The following is a 16,864-nucleotide window of genomic DNA, read 5'->3' on the forward strand; positions in this document are numbered from 1 at the left end:
TTGAAAACGCAATTATCTTTTCCATAGCAAGCAAAGATACTCAACATCCACATTTGTTCTGATCTTGCTCTACTCATTATTCTCAATTTGAGCAAAAGTAAGCAACACCTCGAAAATGTATTACATGTGCATGTACTTCTTTTTCCCGTCACTTAAAATGTAACACAAAGTATGACCAAATAGTCAGAGCACACACTTTATGGAAAAGAAAAAACCACCTGACTAATCATTTACTGAATACATTGGACATCCCGGCCTCCCCCCCCACACCCCGTACGCTACTCCACAATGTAAGACCTCTGCCGTTAAGACCATGCTTTCTCAGAATGTCTGTTCCTGACTGTTGTTGCACACAGGTTCCACTGTGGTATTACCTGAGGTTCGGTGTCCTTTGCTTTCTTCTTGGAGGTCACAGCTTCTGAAACTCCCAGGTTGAAAGCCGAGATCTTCTGCAGGTCGTGGCGGCGGGAAATATGACGCTCCTGGAAATGCACAGATAAACACATACTGGGTGGGCCATAAAAAGTGTCCACATTTAATTTGTTAATATTTTTCCTGTAAAGTGATATTTTCTTTTCTGTTTCAGATAGAATTTGAGACAAGCATCTTAGAATTCTTTTAAAGCCTGAATGGATCGCATTCCAGTACAGGAAAGGACCAAAATCGTTGAACTTTACTTTGCTACCAATTCTGTGGTTCTCGCCCAGCGCGCTTTTCGGAGAGAGTTCCCTGGCACACACTGTCCATGTGAGAGAACTGTGAAGCGCCTCGTGGATAAATTCAGGAACACTGGTAGTCTCGCAGATAACAATAAAGGACATAGTGGTCGACCATTTTCTTAATTTATCCACGAGGCGCTTCACAGTTCTCGCACATGGACAGTGTGTGCCAGGGAACTCTCTCCGAAAAGCGCGCTGGGCGAGAACCACAGAATTGGTAGCAAAGTAAAGTTCAACGATTTTGGTCCTTTCCTGTACTGGAATGCGATCCATTCAGGCTTTAAAAGAATTCTAAGATGCTTGTCTCAAATTCTATCTGAAACAGAAAAGAAAATATCACTTTACAGGAAAAATATTAACAAATTAAATGTGGACACTTTTTATGGCCCACCCTGTATATAATCACTACATGTTTTCACTTTCGTGAAATTAAAGAACATCCTATGTTTTTGTTGAATTTGATTCTCTCTCGTTCTTTTTCTTTCTAATCTATATCCCTCTCCCTCTCCCTCTTTGTCTGTTCATGTGCATCAAATGTGTCCGTCACATCTGTTGGTATATATGTGTATATATATGTCTGTGTCTGACTGTCGGTCCGTCAATCTGTTTAACTGTCCATCCCTCAATCCATCTCTCTCCTTATTTGCTTTTTCATCAATCAAAAATAACAGCAAAAAACATTTTCCCCAACCTGCTCTCGAAGAATATCCTCAGCATCCCGCATCGTCTGGTACTGCTGCAGGAGGCGATCTTCCTCCTCCTCCCTCCTCTTCCGCTCTTCAGTGAAATTGACCGGCACATTCCGACGCGCCCTCTGGTGGCACAGGTAGCACAGCTCTTGGCCGGCGTTGGGATGACCGCAGGCACTACCTGTTTTTTCGCGCATGTCTTCAGCACTGTGGGATCGCTGAAGCGGTGTCAGACGAGGTGGTGTCGGGGGCTTGAGGTTTCTGTTGGACATAACGGTTGAAGTTTTGTAATTCAGATCCATGTCCATGCAGGTGCTGTACTGTCCACAGTGGAACCACCCTTTTAAGACCTCCAAAAATGCAAGAAATTCAGGTCTTAAAGAGAAAGGAGTCTTAAAATATAGGGCTTAATTTACTGAGGTTATGAACAGAAAATCCATAATAAGTTTAAGTCAGTTTACTTTCCAAGAAACTCACTGTTGTGGTATGCACATCAACACAAACAAACAAGAAAAGAAAAAAGAAAATCATGAATGCCCCAGCCCATCAAACCTCCCTCTATATTCTCCAAAATCCAGTACACAGTAGACATCATCCCTTCTTCTTCAAGGGCAACCAAACCATTACATCGTCAAGAAGACTAACTTTCACAGAACAAAAAAAACATTTCCTGCATAAAAACAATGGGTCAGGAAATCCGTTTTACACTGGACCAGTTCTATACTTCTTACCCAGGTTGCATATCAGCGTAAGTGACGGTCTTGGCCGGAGGCAAGGGGGATAATTTGGGGCTGGTAGGTATGAGATCATCCAGCAGAGAAATGCCGGTAGCCATTGCCAGAGGCATAGCCATGCGTGAAGCTCCACGTCCTGCAGGGGCTGCCTTTCTCTCCTCTGCAATGATAGAAAATGGTTTGCAATATGAGTGTAACTGGCCTGAAGCACAAGAATTATACCTTTGGAGGCAAAGCCAGTCTAACACTTCTACTTCTTTTCTCATACACAACTTCGGTAAAAAACAATAACTATTAGCTAAACTAAAGACTTGAGGAAAAAACATAAACTAAAACACTTAAAGCATGGCAGCTCTGAAGGGGAGGTAGGAAAAGTGCCCCTGAATTAGGAGCACTTTAATCCCCATGTTCTAGCCACCCGAAGCCGGTGCCATCTCTCTCAGAACATGATCCATCAAAAAGAGAGAAACCCCACTTCCAGACATGGGAACTCAAAAAGTTGGAAGGTGGTTTCATCAGAAGTAATATATCTTCATAATTAAAAATATAATTTCAACATCTAAATATTCCTTAAATGTAACCAATGACTTTCAAATACTTCTAATAATTTTCTCATCACTACTTCTATTTTATAACTTAATAATTGCAATTACCAGAACCTGACGAAAAGAAGTTAATTTAAGTCAAGGGAAGTAACCCACTGAAATACATGTCAAAATAATAAGTGCAGTTGTGTCCCTTTTACTTTAGTCACCTCTTAAATGGTAAGACAAATGCCACCACAGACAGTCTGTGTAAAATAAGAAATAATCCTCGTTAGGAATTATTTCACATGTTTACATACACCCCTCCAAAGAAAATGTTTCCTTATTACTAACACTAGTAATCATGTAAACATTTCAAAAACTAAAAAACATTGTCGTTGAATATCTCAACTCGACATGGCTAATCTCTCGTGTGTTAACAAAAAGTGTCTTAAAAGACAACCGGTGCATGTCTACGACCCAAGTCTAACTAAAAGAATAGTGCTGAAACACATCCCATTAGCTGTTTAGTTATGAACTTCATATTCCAGAAACGCACATAGCCAACACAACAATTTCCATCTCTCACTCCATCTAAAGCGACAGTCTAACCAATAAACCCAAGGTTTATCAACGAAATTGAAAAGGAAGACGATCAACACTTGGCATAAAAAGACTAGAAAAAATTAAACCGGTACACATGACACACCTACTGTCAATCTTCTAAGTTAAACACAAGTTTCCAAAATTGACCAACACCCAAATTATCTCCCTTTCACCATGAATCAACAAAAACTTTGTCCAGTGCCTCCTCTCAACACCCAATCAAGACAAAGTACTTTTAACAAGGTTAAAACATAATAATCATTATTTCAACAGTGAATATTTAGAAAATCAACATGCGTCCATGCGTCATAACCAATACCACACTCTTGTCACAAGACATACAAATCAATTAGAAATATAACTAAGTGCGCCGGCACAGCTTAGCTACATTCATTGACTCGACTCTCAAGACACACCCACACTACCTCTGCACTGCTTCAATGAATAACGCACATAGCCAACAAAACAATTTCCATCTCTCACTCCATCTAAAGCGACAGTCTAACCAATAAACCCAAGGTTTATCAACGAAATTGAAAAGGAAGACGATCAACACTTGGCATAAAAAGACTAGAAAAAATTAAACCGGTACACATGACACACCTACTGTCAATCTTCTAAGTTAAACACAAGTTTCCAAAATTGACCAACACCCAAATTATCTCCCTTTCACCATGAATCAACAAAAACTTTGTCCAGTGCCTCCTCTCAACACCCAATCAAGACAAAGTACTTTTAACAAGGTTAAAACATAATAATCATTATTTCAACAGTGAATATTTAGAAAATCAACATGCGTCCATGCGTCATAACCAATACCACACTCTTGTCACAAGACATACAAATCAATTAGAAATATAACTAAGTGCGCCGGCACAGCTTAGCTACATTCATTGACTCGACTCTCAAGACACACCCACACTACCTCTGCACTGCTTCAATGAATTTCACAATGACAAAAACACATTATACTGCACTCGGCAGTCCAAACCTTCTTGTTTGTTTTTCCCAGTTCCAAAGTCCATTGCAACTTGTTTGCAAATCCCTGTTTCCAAAATATCTGTCGCTTCCACTTGTCACAAAGTCAAAGAAACACCATAGAACAAAACAAAAAGAACATAACATAATACAACACAATACTATTAAAACAATGCAATGCTCTTGTTATGATTGAAGAATGGAATACAATAGGAATATCATATCATGTAATACATGATATATGGAATCCAACCCAACCAGAAATATTGTCTAAACCACAGCCCCACTTGTCTGTGATAACAAAATTCCTCAATAATGGACAAGAAGTTATGTTAAGACTAATTCAGACACAGCTACAAGCAGAGTCAATCGAAACTATACTTCATCCATTTAGTGACTAGCTTTAAGCATAATCACCAAACAGAAAATCTAAGACATTCACTTGATGTCTCAAATTACTCTTGATGTAACCAGTAACCACTCGGAATTACATCTCTCAAAAGCTGACAGTTAATAAAGCAACTGTGCAGACTAATGATCTCAGTTCGCGTGGTGATTCCCCTTATCTCAATACAATTCCTATGTTCCATTTCTTACAACCATCAACAATCCACATAAAACAAATACTTCAATCTTCTTCTACTCCACACAACAACAATTATGCTAATCTCAAATTAATGACAAATCAACTTGAATTAACTGCAGAAATGAACAAGTTGTTAACACTTATCATTTCCATGCCTCAAAAGATAAACAATCAACATCTTGAAGCTTCCAGAGTTAACAAAAAGAGTGGGAACGGTAGCAACGGAGTTAAACCCAAAAACCCGATGACCTTCAAGTACTGAACTATTTAGAGGCCCAGACAATTTTCTATAATGGAGTTCATATAGTGCAGTAACAGGCAAACATTTCCAAAAATCAAAAAATGTTCCTATTCACTCCGAACAACATTTTTTCAACATGACTCCAGTATGCCAACAGCTATTACAATAATAAGACACTCCTATTTGTCATACAATCACAAATTGACAAAACAAAAATCAACCGCAACTCCTGTGACAGAATGTAGCTAAGCTGTGCCGGCGCACTTAGTTATATTTCTAATTGATTTGTATGTCTTGTGACAAGAGTGTGGTATTGGTTATGACGCATGGACGCATGTTGATTTTCTAAATATTCACTGTTGAAATAATGATTATTATGTTTTAACCTTGTTAAAAGTACTTTGTCTTGATTGGGTGTTGAGAGGAGGCACTGGACAAAGTTTTTGTTGATTCATGGTGAAAGGGAGATAATTTGGGTGTTGGTCAATTTTGGAAACTTGTGTTTAACTTAGAAGATTGACAGTAGGTGTGTCATGTGTACCGGTTTAATTTTTTCTAGTCTTTTTATGCCAAGTGTTGATCGTCTTCCTTTTCAATTTAAAAAAAAAAAAAAAAAAAAAAAAAAAAAAAAAAAAAAAAAATTCCGAGTGGTTACTGGTTACATCAAGAGTAATTTGAGACATCAAGTGAATGTCTTAGATTTTCTGTAAGGTGATTATGCTTAAAGCTAGTCACTAAATGGATGAAGTATAGTTTCGATTGACTCTGCTTGTAGCTGTGTCTGAATTAGTCGTAACATAACTTCTTGTCCATTATTGAGGAATTTTGTTATCACAGACAAGTGGGGCTGTGGTTTAGACAATATTTCTGGTTGGGTTGGATTCCATATATCATGTATTACATGATATGATATTCCTATTGTATTCCATTCTTCAATCATAACAAGAGCATTGCATTGTTTTAGTAATAGTATTGTGTTGTATTATGTTATGTTCTTTTTGTTTTGTTCTATGGTGTTTCTTTGACTTTGTGACAAGTGGAAGCGACAGATATTTTGGAAACAGGGATTTGCAAACAAGTTGCAATGAGCTTTGGAACTAGGAAAAACAAACAAGAAGGTTTGGACTGCCGAGTGCAGTATAATGTGTTTTTGTCATTGTGAAATTCATTGAAGCAGTGCAGAGGTAGTGTGGGTGTGTCTTGAGAGTCGAGTCAATGAATGTAGCTAAGCTGTGCCGGCGCACTTAGTTATATTTCTAATTGATTTGTATGTCTTGTGACAAGAGTGTGGTATTGGTTATGACGCATGGACGCATGTTGATTTTCTAAATATTCACTGTTGAAATAATGATTATTATGTTTTAACCTTGTTAAAAGTACTTTGTCTTGATTGGGTGTTGAGAGGAGGCACTGGACAAAGTTTTTGTTGATTCATGGTGAAAGGGAGATAATTTGGGTGTTGGTCAATTTTGGAAACTTGTGTTTAACTTAGAAGATTGACAGTAGGTGTGTCATGTGTACCGGTTTAATTTTTTCTAGTCTTTTTATGCCAAGTGTTGATCGTCTTCCTTTTCAATTTCGTTGATAAACCTTGGGTTTATTGGTTAGACTGTCGCTTTAGATGGAGTGAGAGATGGAAATTGTTTTGTTGGCTATGTGCGTTTCTGGAATATGAAGTTCATAACTAAACAGCTAATGGGATGTGTTTCAGCACTATTCTTTTAGTTAGACTTGGGTCGTAGACATGCACCGGTTGTCTTTTAAGACACTTTTTGTTAACACACGAGAGATTAGCCATGTCGAGTTGAGATATTCAACGACAATGTTTTTTAGTTTTTGAAATGTTTACATGATTACTAGTGTTAGTAATAAGGAAACATTTTCTTTGGAGGGGTGTATGTAAACATGTGAAATAATTCCTAACAAGGATTATTTCTTATTTTACACAGACTGTCTGCTGTGGCATTTAGCTTATCATTCAAGAAGTGACTAAACTAAAAGGGACACAACTGCACTTATTATTTTGACATGCATTTCAGTTGGTTACTTCCCTTGACTTAAATTAACTACTTTTCGTCAGATTCTGGTAATTGCAATTATCAAGTTATAAAATAGAAGTAGTGATGAGAAAATTATTAGAAGTATCTGAAAGTCATTGGTTACATTTAAGGAATATTTAGATGTTGAAATTATATTTTTAACTATGAAGATATATTACTTATGATGAAACCACCTTCCAACTTTTTGAGTTCCCATGTCTGGAAGTGGGGTTTCTCTCTTTTTGATGGATCATGTTCTGAGAGAGATGGCACCGGCTTCGGGTGGCTAGAACATGGGGGTTAAAGTGCTCCTAATTCAGGGGCACTTTTCCTACCTCCCCTTCAGAGCTGCCATGCTTTAAGTGTTTTAGTTTATGTGTTTTTTCCTCAAGTCTTTAGTTTAGCTAATAGTTATTGTTTTTTACCGAAGTTGTGTATGAGAAAAGAAGTAGAAGTGTTAGTGAAAGTGAAGAAAAGGTAATAAATGTTTAAAGGTAAATTACAGTGTGTTGCCTTGACGACTGTGTAGTAGTGAAAGTTGTTTGAGTGTTGATGTCGTGAAGAGTAAAACTCAGTCTTTGTAGAGTAGACTTTTTTCTAAGAAATCTCTTTTCCCGAACCCGACCTTATGTCCACTTAATACATTCCGGCGAAGTGACAAGGTTTAAATAAAATTTGGCAATACGACTACTTGTAGTATTGGCAAGGTTTACATTTTGGCGCCCAATGTGGGGCTGAGATAGTGAGAGAGAAAAAAGTAAAGACTGGAATAGTGGAAAATAAATGACTCAATTGTTTTTGTTTCAACTATTTTTTGTAATTTTAACTGTAAGATAAGGGTAAGAGGAAAACACATAACTAAGCATGATGGAAAGGCGAGAGACGAGGAGAGAGCGACAGGATGCTGGAGAGCGACAGCTGAGCCGATGCAGAGGAGAGAGGACGAAGAGAGATGAGCTGGATGACACCATGAGACGACACTGTTGCCAGGAAGAAAATCACGGATTTCAGTGACCTTGAGTGCTGTGGATTTTTGACCAGATGTGACTGAATTTTTTAGTCATGTTGTGGAGAGTTACCGCATTTAGTGGCTTGGTTTATTTTGGGTGGTGATAATTCTTTCATCATAAATGGACGCTCGAAAGTATAGTTTTGATTTGATCTAGTTGTACTTGGTCGCGATATAATCCTAACAAAACTTTTTGTCTATTTTTCCATGTTCTCACAGTTTTGGCATTGTGATCTGAACCGAGTTTTCTTGTCAGGACGATTCCTGCCTTGAGTTTCACTATATGTTTGAACACTTCAGTCATTGGGTGCTACAGTATTTTTTGTCACAGGAGTTGCGGTTGATTTTTGTTTTGTCAATTTGTGATTGTATGACAAATAGGAGTGTCTTATTATTGTAATAGCTGTTGGCATACTGGAGTCATGTTGAAAAAATGTTGTTCGGAGTGAATAGGAACATTTTTTGATTTTTGGAAATGTTTGCCTGTTACTGCACTATATGAACTCCATTATAGAAAATTGTCTGGGCCTCTAAATAGTTCAGTACTTGAAGGTCATCGGGTTTTTGGGTTTAACTCCGTTGCTACCGTTCCCACTCTTTTTTAACTCTGGAAGCTTCAAGATGTTGATTGTTTATCTTTTTGAGGCATGGAAATGATAAGTGTTAACAACTTGTTCATTTCTGCAGTTAATTCAAGTTGATTTGTCATTAATTTGAGATTAGCATAATTGTTGTTGTGTGGAGTAGAAGAAGATTGAAGTATTTGTTTTATGTGGATTGTTGATGGTTGTAAGAAATGGAACATAGGAATTGTATTGAGATAAGGGGAATCACCACGCGAACTGAGATCATTAGTCTGCACAGTTGCTTTATTAACTGTCAGCTTTTGAGAGATGTAATTCCGAGTGGTTACTGGTTACATCAAGAGTAATTTGAGACATCAAGTGAATGTCTTAGATTTTCTGTAAGGTGATTATGCTTAAAGCTAGTCACTAAATGGATGAAGTATAGTTTCGATTGACTCTGCTTGTAGCTGTGTCTGAATTAGTCGTAACATAACTTCTTGTCCATTATTGAGGAATTTTGTTATCACAGACAAGTGGGGCTGTGGTTTAGACAATATTTCTGGTTGGGTTGGATTCCATATATCATGTATTACATGATATGATATTCCTATTGTATTCCATTCTTCAATCATAACAAGAGCATTGCATTGTTTTAGTAATAGTATTGTGTTGTATTATGTTATGTTCTTTTTGTTTTGTTCTATGGTGTTTCTTTGACTTTGTGACAAGTGGAAGCGACAGATATTTTGGAAACAGGGATTTGCAAACAAGTTGCAATGAGCTTTGGAACTAGGAAAAACAAACAAGAAGGTTTGGACTGCCGAGTGCAGTATAATGTGTTTTTGTCATTGTGAAATTCATTGAAGCAGTGCAGAGGTAGTGTGGGTGTGTCTTGAGAGTCGAGTCAATGAATGTAGCTAAGCTGTGCCGGCGCACTTAGTTATATTTCTAATTGATTTGTATGTCTTGTGACAAGAGTGTGGTATTGGTTATGACGCATGGACGCATGTTGATTTTCTAAATATTCACTGTTGAAATAATGATTATTATGTTTTAACCTTGTTAAAAGTACTTTGTCTTGATTGGGTGTTGAGAGGAGGCACTGGACAAAGTTTTTGTTGATTCATGGTGAAAGGGAGATAATTTGGGTGTTGGTCAATTTTGGAAACTTGTGTTTAACTTAGAAGATTGACAGTAGGTGTGTCATGTGTACCGGTTTAATTTTTTCTAGTCTTTTTATGCCAAGTGTTGATCGTCTTCCTTTTCAATTTCGTTGATAAACCTTGGGTTTATTGGTTAGACTGTCGCTTTAGTTGGAGTGAGAGATGGAAATTGTTTTGTTGGCTATGTGCGTTTCTGGAATATGAAGTTCATAACTAAACAGCTAATGGGATGTGTTTCAGCACTATTCTTTTAGTTAGACTTGGGTCGTAGACATGCACCGGTTGTCTTTTAAGACACTTTTTGTTAACACACGAGAGATTAGCCATGTCGAGTTGAGATATTCAACGACAACGTTTTTTAGTTTTTGAAATGTTTACATGATTACTAGTGTTAGTAATAAGGAAACATTTTCTTTGGAGGGGTGTATGTAAACATGTGAAATAATTCCTAACCAGGATTATTTCTTATTTTACACAGACTGTCTGTGGTGGCATTTGTCTTACCATTTAAGAGGTGACTAAAGTAAAAGGGACACAACTGCACTTATTATTTTGACATGTATTTCAGTGGGTTACTTCCCTTGACTTAAATTAACTTTTTTTCGTCAGGTTCTGGTAATTGCAATTATTAAGTTATAAAATAGAAGTAGTGATGAGAAAATTATTAGAAGTATTTGAAAGTCATTGGTTACATTTAAGGAATATTTAGATGTTGAAATTATATTTTTAATTATGAAGATATATTACTTCTGATGAAACCACCTTCCAACTTTTTGAGTTCCCATGTCTGGAAGTGGGGTTTCTCTCTTTTTGATGGATCATGTTCTGAGAGAGATGGCACCGGCTTCGGGTGGCTAGAACATGGGGATTAAAGTGCTCCTAATTCAGGGGCACTTTTCCTACCTCCCCTTCAGAGCTGCCATGCTTTAAGTGTTTTAGTTTATGTTTTTTCCTCAAGTCTTTAGTTTAGCTAATAGTTATTGTTTTTTACCGAAGTTGTGTATGAGAAAAGAAGTAGAAGTGTTAGTGAAAGTGAAGAAAAGGTAATAAATGTTTAAAGGTAAATTACAGTGTGTTGCCTTGACGACTGTGTAGTAGTGAAAGTTGTTTGAGTGTTGATGTCGTGAAGAGTAAAACTCAGTCTTTGTAGAGTAGACTTTTTTCTAAGAAATCTCTTTTCCCGAACCCGACCTTATGTCCACTTAATACATTCCGGCGAAGTGACAAGGTTTAAATAAAATTTGGCAATACGACTACTTGTAGTATTGGCAAGGTTTACAGGTACACCAAGAGCATGTAAGGAGACATGTGGCAGCAGCCAGACCCCATCACAAACAGAACTCTACAATTGACAGGTGTCTAACCGGCGACTGACGTACAAGAAACGTTGAGCTACTATAAAAAGCCCACACTGAAGCCGTCACAGCCGGCAAACAATTCCGCTGTGAAGGGTGACGCAGTAGTCTCCCTGTCACATAAGTAAAGCAGAAACAAACAATCAATGGCACAATGATACGCTCCCTTCATAATTGCATATACATCAGTGCAAGAATTTTGTTTCACAGTTGTACATTAAAGGCAATTTTTTTAGCAAAAAGAAAATCAAACACAAATACAAAATACACAAAAATGTGTGTGAGTGTACGTAATCATTTAAAGGAGCTGATGATGAATCAAATCGAGAAAACAAATCACAGGTGATTAACAAAAGGGTGTCGTTAATAATAAAAAAAAAATGAGTTGGAACAGAATTTCTGATAACTCTGCACATACCACTTTGACTAAACAGACAAGATGAGTTCGCTCTTGAATTCAATGACCTGGATCGCGATTTAAAAATGGAAGACCTAGGTCGTGATTTCAGAGGTCTCAGCTGTTTTTGAGGAGTTGCTGCCTTGTCTAGCTTCCTGTACCACTCGGCAGAATACATTTTCTTACAGAAATTCTAAAACCTTCCCTATACTTATGATGATGGATATAGATCCTGGACTGTCATTACTGGTGTGTGTGTGTGTGTGTGTGGTTTTTTATCCTTCCTGGCTTTTGGTTTAAAACAGGCACACACGGATAAAGAAGCTGATCTGATTATAATTCAAAACATCACTCTGTCTCTACTCATCAGACAGTGCTTAAAACAACTAGCACTTCATCTGCACACTGCTGAAAACTACAGCAGCACTTTGTATATTACACAGAAAAACTGTTAGGCTCCGTAGCGACACGGTAGCTTTTACTCGAATGATCGAGAGTCCAGCTGTGACAAAGTGATGAAGGTGCCTGGGCCGTAACTAACAACATCTGGGCGTCATAGCAACGGCACACCTACTGGGGAACATTCATTGGACATTACACACATGAATATTTCAGCAAGACTGATACCCATCCTATTCTTCCATGGCAATCAATTTCCTGTCATGCAACCTCTTTGTATCACAATAGAGAGGAGGGGCAAATTAATTTATGAGAGTTCACCAAAACATTAAAAAAAAAAGGTTATAGGGCTAAGAGGGAAAAAAAAAGGTTGGTTGAGGAATGGGAAACATTGATTTTTTTTCTTCACCTAAGCAAGGGTATCTAGGATGTAAACTTAGCCCATTGGTCAATTTCTTCCATGACTAAAAGAAAACAATTGATACTTATTAATCATTCAATCAACCAAACAATCAACTATTCAGTTCATCAACCATTCTTTGAAACGTCCACAGAAAATATTGGAGGTTCAGGTTTTTAATGGAGGTTCAGGTTTTTAACACAAAACGCTGACAGCAGCTTGAGCAATCACATTACCGAGGGGTAGACAGGTACTAAAACTCCACTGATAACAGCTAGCGTTGACCAGAACATAACCTAACCACCCAAGAGAGACAGAGAGCGGAAGTTCCTACTGCTTCATCACATGAAACATTGTCAATATTTAAAGACCTCCAAGCAGAAGCACTCAAGCGAGCCAACATTATTTGTCAATTACTGGAAGCAGGAACGGCTTGTTCAACCTGTTTGTGCACAACTGTCTCCTGGCTTCCAATCAATAAACATTGTGATGGGACATCCGTTTGTTACGAAGGAAAAATTGATTGGCCAAACAAAAGGGAAATGTTATTGTTCCAACTGAATCCTAGAACAAAAGAAAGAATGACTGAATCACGAACGAAAATATTGATCTGAGTTTTAGCGTATTGCTTGCATTGGAAAAATTAGAGGGAGTATAAAACTGCTGGCTTGAGCCTTAACTGTATAAAATCATCAAAAATGATTCTAATTTTAAAATGATTGGCAAAACAAAAGATAAACATTATTTTCTGCATTAATGGTAGTAATGGAATAAAAGAAAGAATTACAGAATCACATTAGTCTGATTAGAAGAACAATTTTTGTTTGTTTAAGTTTTGTTTTTGTTTTGTTTTTGTAGAACAAAAGCAAGAATATAAGGCCAAAAAAAAAAGGTCTGTTTACGGTAACATAGGCCAAAAAAATAGGGTCGGTAGGTCGGGATTTTTTTTTTTTTTTTTTTCCCAAAAAACCATATTTTTACGTTATTTTGCAAAAAAACCCAAAAGATTTTTTTTTTTTTTTTTCCCCAAATGCCAAAAAAAAGTCTAGGGACGCGCGAAAAAAATAGGGTCGGTCGGGTTACCGTAAACAGACCTTTTTTTTTTTTTGGCCTAAACAGAATCACAAACCAAATAATGTTCTTGGTGTTTTAATCTTGTTTGCAACTGAACAATTATTTTTTTTAAATAAGCATAGCCCTATCTAAAACAACTGATTGGCAAAACAAAAGAGAAGCACAATTTCCAAGCTGAATAGTAGAACAAGTCGCGTAAGGCGAAATTAGAACATTTGGTCAGGCTGTCAAACTAACAGAATGAAACTGAACTTACTGCATTTTTACAGCAAGAGCGTATACTCGTAGCATCGTCAGTCCACCGCTCGATGCACAGGCAGTGAAATTGACAAAAAGAGCGGGGTAGTAGTTGCGCTGAGAGAATAGCACGCTTTTCTTTATCTCTATTCTTTTTAACTTTCTGAGCGTGTTTTTAATCCAAACATACCACATCTATATGTTTTTGGAATCAGGAACCCACAAGGAATAAGATGAAATTGTTTTTAAATCGATTTCGGAAATTTTATTTTAATAATAATTTTTGTATTTTTAATTTTCAGAGCTTGTTTTTAATCCAAATATAACATATTTATATGTTTTTGGAATCAGAAAATGATGAAGAATAAGATAAACGTAAATTTGGATCGTTTTAAAAATTTTTTTATTTTTTTACAATTTTCAGATTTTTAATGACCAAAGTCATTAATTAATTTTTAAGCCACCAAGCTGAAATGCAATACCGAAGTCCGGCCTTCGTCAAAGATTGCTGGGCCAAAATTTCAATCAATTTGATTGATAAATGAGGGTGTGACAGTGCCGCCTCAACTTTTACAAAAAGCCGGATATGACGTCATCAAAGGTATTTATCGAAAAAAAGAAAAAAACATCCGGGGATATCATTCCCAGGAACTCTCATGTCAAATTTCATAAAGATCGGTCCTGTAGTTTGGTCTGAATCGCTCTACACACACACACAGACAGACAGACACACACACACACACACACACCACAACCCTCGTCTCGATTCCCCCCTCTACGTTAAAACATTTAGTCAAAACTTGACTAAATGTAATAAAAAAGAAAAGAATCATGACAACAACAAAAATGTCTGTGGTTTAGGGTTTTTTTCTGAAAAAAATGGAACAACTCCATTAACTTTGCAAAACCATTGATTGGCAAAAAAACAAAACAAAAGATAAGCATTATTCTTTTAACTGCTTGGTAAAATGGAAGGAAGAATAACAGAATCACAAACCAAAAAATCTCTTTGTACTTTAGTTTTGTTTGCAACTTAAAAATTTGGGAAAAAATCTTTATCAAATTATCTGAAATGATTGTATCTAGAACTGATTGGTGTAACACAAGAGAAAAAAATTTATTCTAACAGAATGGTAAAACAAAAGGAAGAAAAATACAATCACAGTGACAGAAGTTTTTTTTCTTTCCGTCAACTACGCATATAGATTCACTGACATGATGACGGGCGCAATAGCATAGCAGATACAATTCCGCTTTCTTTGTGGAAGGTTCGAGGTTCGAATCCCAGCTGTGCCTGGTGGGTTTAGGGAGGGGATTTTTCCGATAACCCAGATCAATTTGTGTGCAGAGCTATAGTGCATTATACCCCTTTGGATGAAAAAGCAAGCACAATACCATATGTACACATGAAGATCCAATAATCCATGTCAGATTTCGGTGGGTCATAAAAACAGGAAAACTCCCAGCATGCATTTTCCCGAAAACAGAATGACTGTCCAAATGGCCCGGGACAAAATTATGGGCAATACACATTAAATCCAACGCGTACACGTGTCCAACAAACAGAAGGGACAGAAGTGCTGAGTAAAGATCAAGAGATACAGGGGGAGTGGGTTTGGACATGAGGAAAGGGAGAGAGAGAGGGAGGGGAGAATAGAGAGCGGGAGAGAAAGCAAGAGAGAGAGAGAGAGAGAGAGAGAGAGAGAGAGAGAGAGAGAGAGAGAGAGAGAGAGAGAGAGAGAGAGAGAGAGAGGATTGGGACAGCGAGGGAGAGTAAGATTAAGAGAAACACGTACTGAGAGAGACAGTTTAGACTGAGGGGGATAGGTGAGTTCGAGTGACAGAGAGGGTTCGGGGAAGAAAAGAGAGAGGGGGAGGGGGGGGAGGGGGGCAGAGGGGGTAAGAATAATAGAGGTAGATAGAGCAACATAATGTTGGGATCATAAAGAAAGAGAGAGTGACAGATGAGGGAGGGGGTTGGGATACAGGCAGTGGAGACAACAAAATCTCCAGTGAGAACACTGAAAGTCGGGGTCACAGACCAAGAGTCAAGAGTCTGTTTGTCCCCAGTCTCAGGAGAAAAAAAGACCACAGTCTCTCAGTGTGTCTGTAACTATTTTCAGGTGCAAATACAGTGGAAACCACATCTAGACCCCCACATCTATAGACCCCCACATCTAGACCCCACATCTAGACCCCCACATCTAGACCCCCACATCTAGACCCCCACATCTATAGACCCCCACATCTATAGACCCCCACATCTAGACCCCCACATCTAGACCCCCACATCTAGACCCCCACATCTAGACCCCCACATCTAGACCCCCACATCTAGACCCCCACATCTCTAGACCCCCACATCTCTAGACCCCCACATCTAGACCCCCACATCTAGACCCCCACATCTAGACCCCCACATCTAGACCCCCACATCTAGACCCCCACATCTATATACCCCCACATCTATATACCCCCACATCTAGACCCCCACATCTAGACCCCCACATCTAGACCCCCACATCTATAGACCCCCACATCTAGACCCCCACATCTAGACCCCCACATCTAGACCCCCACATCTAGACCCCCACATCTAGACCCCCACATCTATAGACCCCCACATCTAGACCCCCATATCTATAGACCCCCACATCTATAGACCCCCACATCTAGACCCCCACATCTTGACCCTCACATCTCTAGACCCCCACATCCAGACCCCACATCTAGACCCCCACATCTAGACCCCCACATCTAGACCCCCACATCTATAGACCCCCACATCTAGACCCCCACATCTAGACCCCCACATCTAGACCCCCACATCTAGACCCCCACATCTGGACCCCCACATCTATTGACCCCCACATCTAGACCCCCACATCTATAGACCCCCACATCTATAGACCCCCACATCTATAGACCCCCACATCTATAGACCCCCACATCTAGACCCCCACATCTAGACCCCCCACATCTAGACCCCCCACATCTAGACCCCCCACATCTATAGACCCCCACATCTAGACCCCCACATCTAGACCCCCACATCTAGACTCCCACATCTAGACCCCCACATCTAGACCCCCACTGTAAAAGAAATATGTTTACACACAAGAATGACAGAGACAAAGACGCACCCCAT

The 16,864-nt window shown here is 38.5% G+C and overlaps 1 protein-coding gene across 1 annotated transcript in view; it reads right to left on the minus strand.

Annotated features, from left to right (window-relative positions):
• The window catches only part of LOC138961501 (coiled-coil domain-containing protein 81-like), a 33,686-nt gene that overhangs the window by 8,966 nt on the left and 7,856 nt on the right, over nucleotides 1-16,864 (minus strand). The window contains exons 7-9 of the mRNA XM_070333155.1: nucleotides 2,140-2,302; nucleotides 1,411-1,669; nucleotides 375-482 (exon numbers count right to left, since the gene is read on the minus strand). Coding sequence (XP_070189256.1) covers nucleotides 375-482; nucleotides 1,411-1,669; nucleotides 2,140-2,302 — 530 coding nt within the window. The remainder of the gene's footprint in view (nucleotides 1-374; nucleotides 483-1,410; nucleotides 1,670-2,139; nucleotides 2,303-16,864) is intronic.

The sequence above is a fragment of the Littorina saxatilis genome, linkage group LG3 (assembly GCF_037325665.1).
Source record: "Littorina saxatilis isolate snail1 linkage group LG3, US_GU_Lsax_2.0, whole genome shotgun sequence".
In the NCBI taxonomy this organism is placed as follows: Eukaryota; Metazoa; Mollusca; class Gastropoda; order Littorinimorpha; family Littorinidae; genus Littorina; species Littorina saxatilis.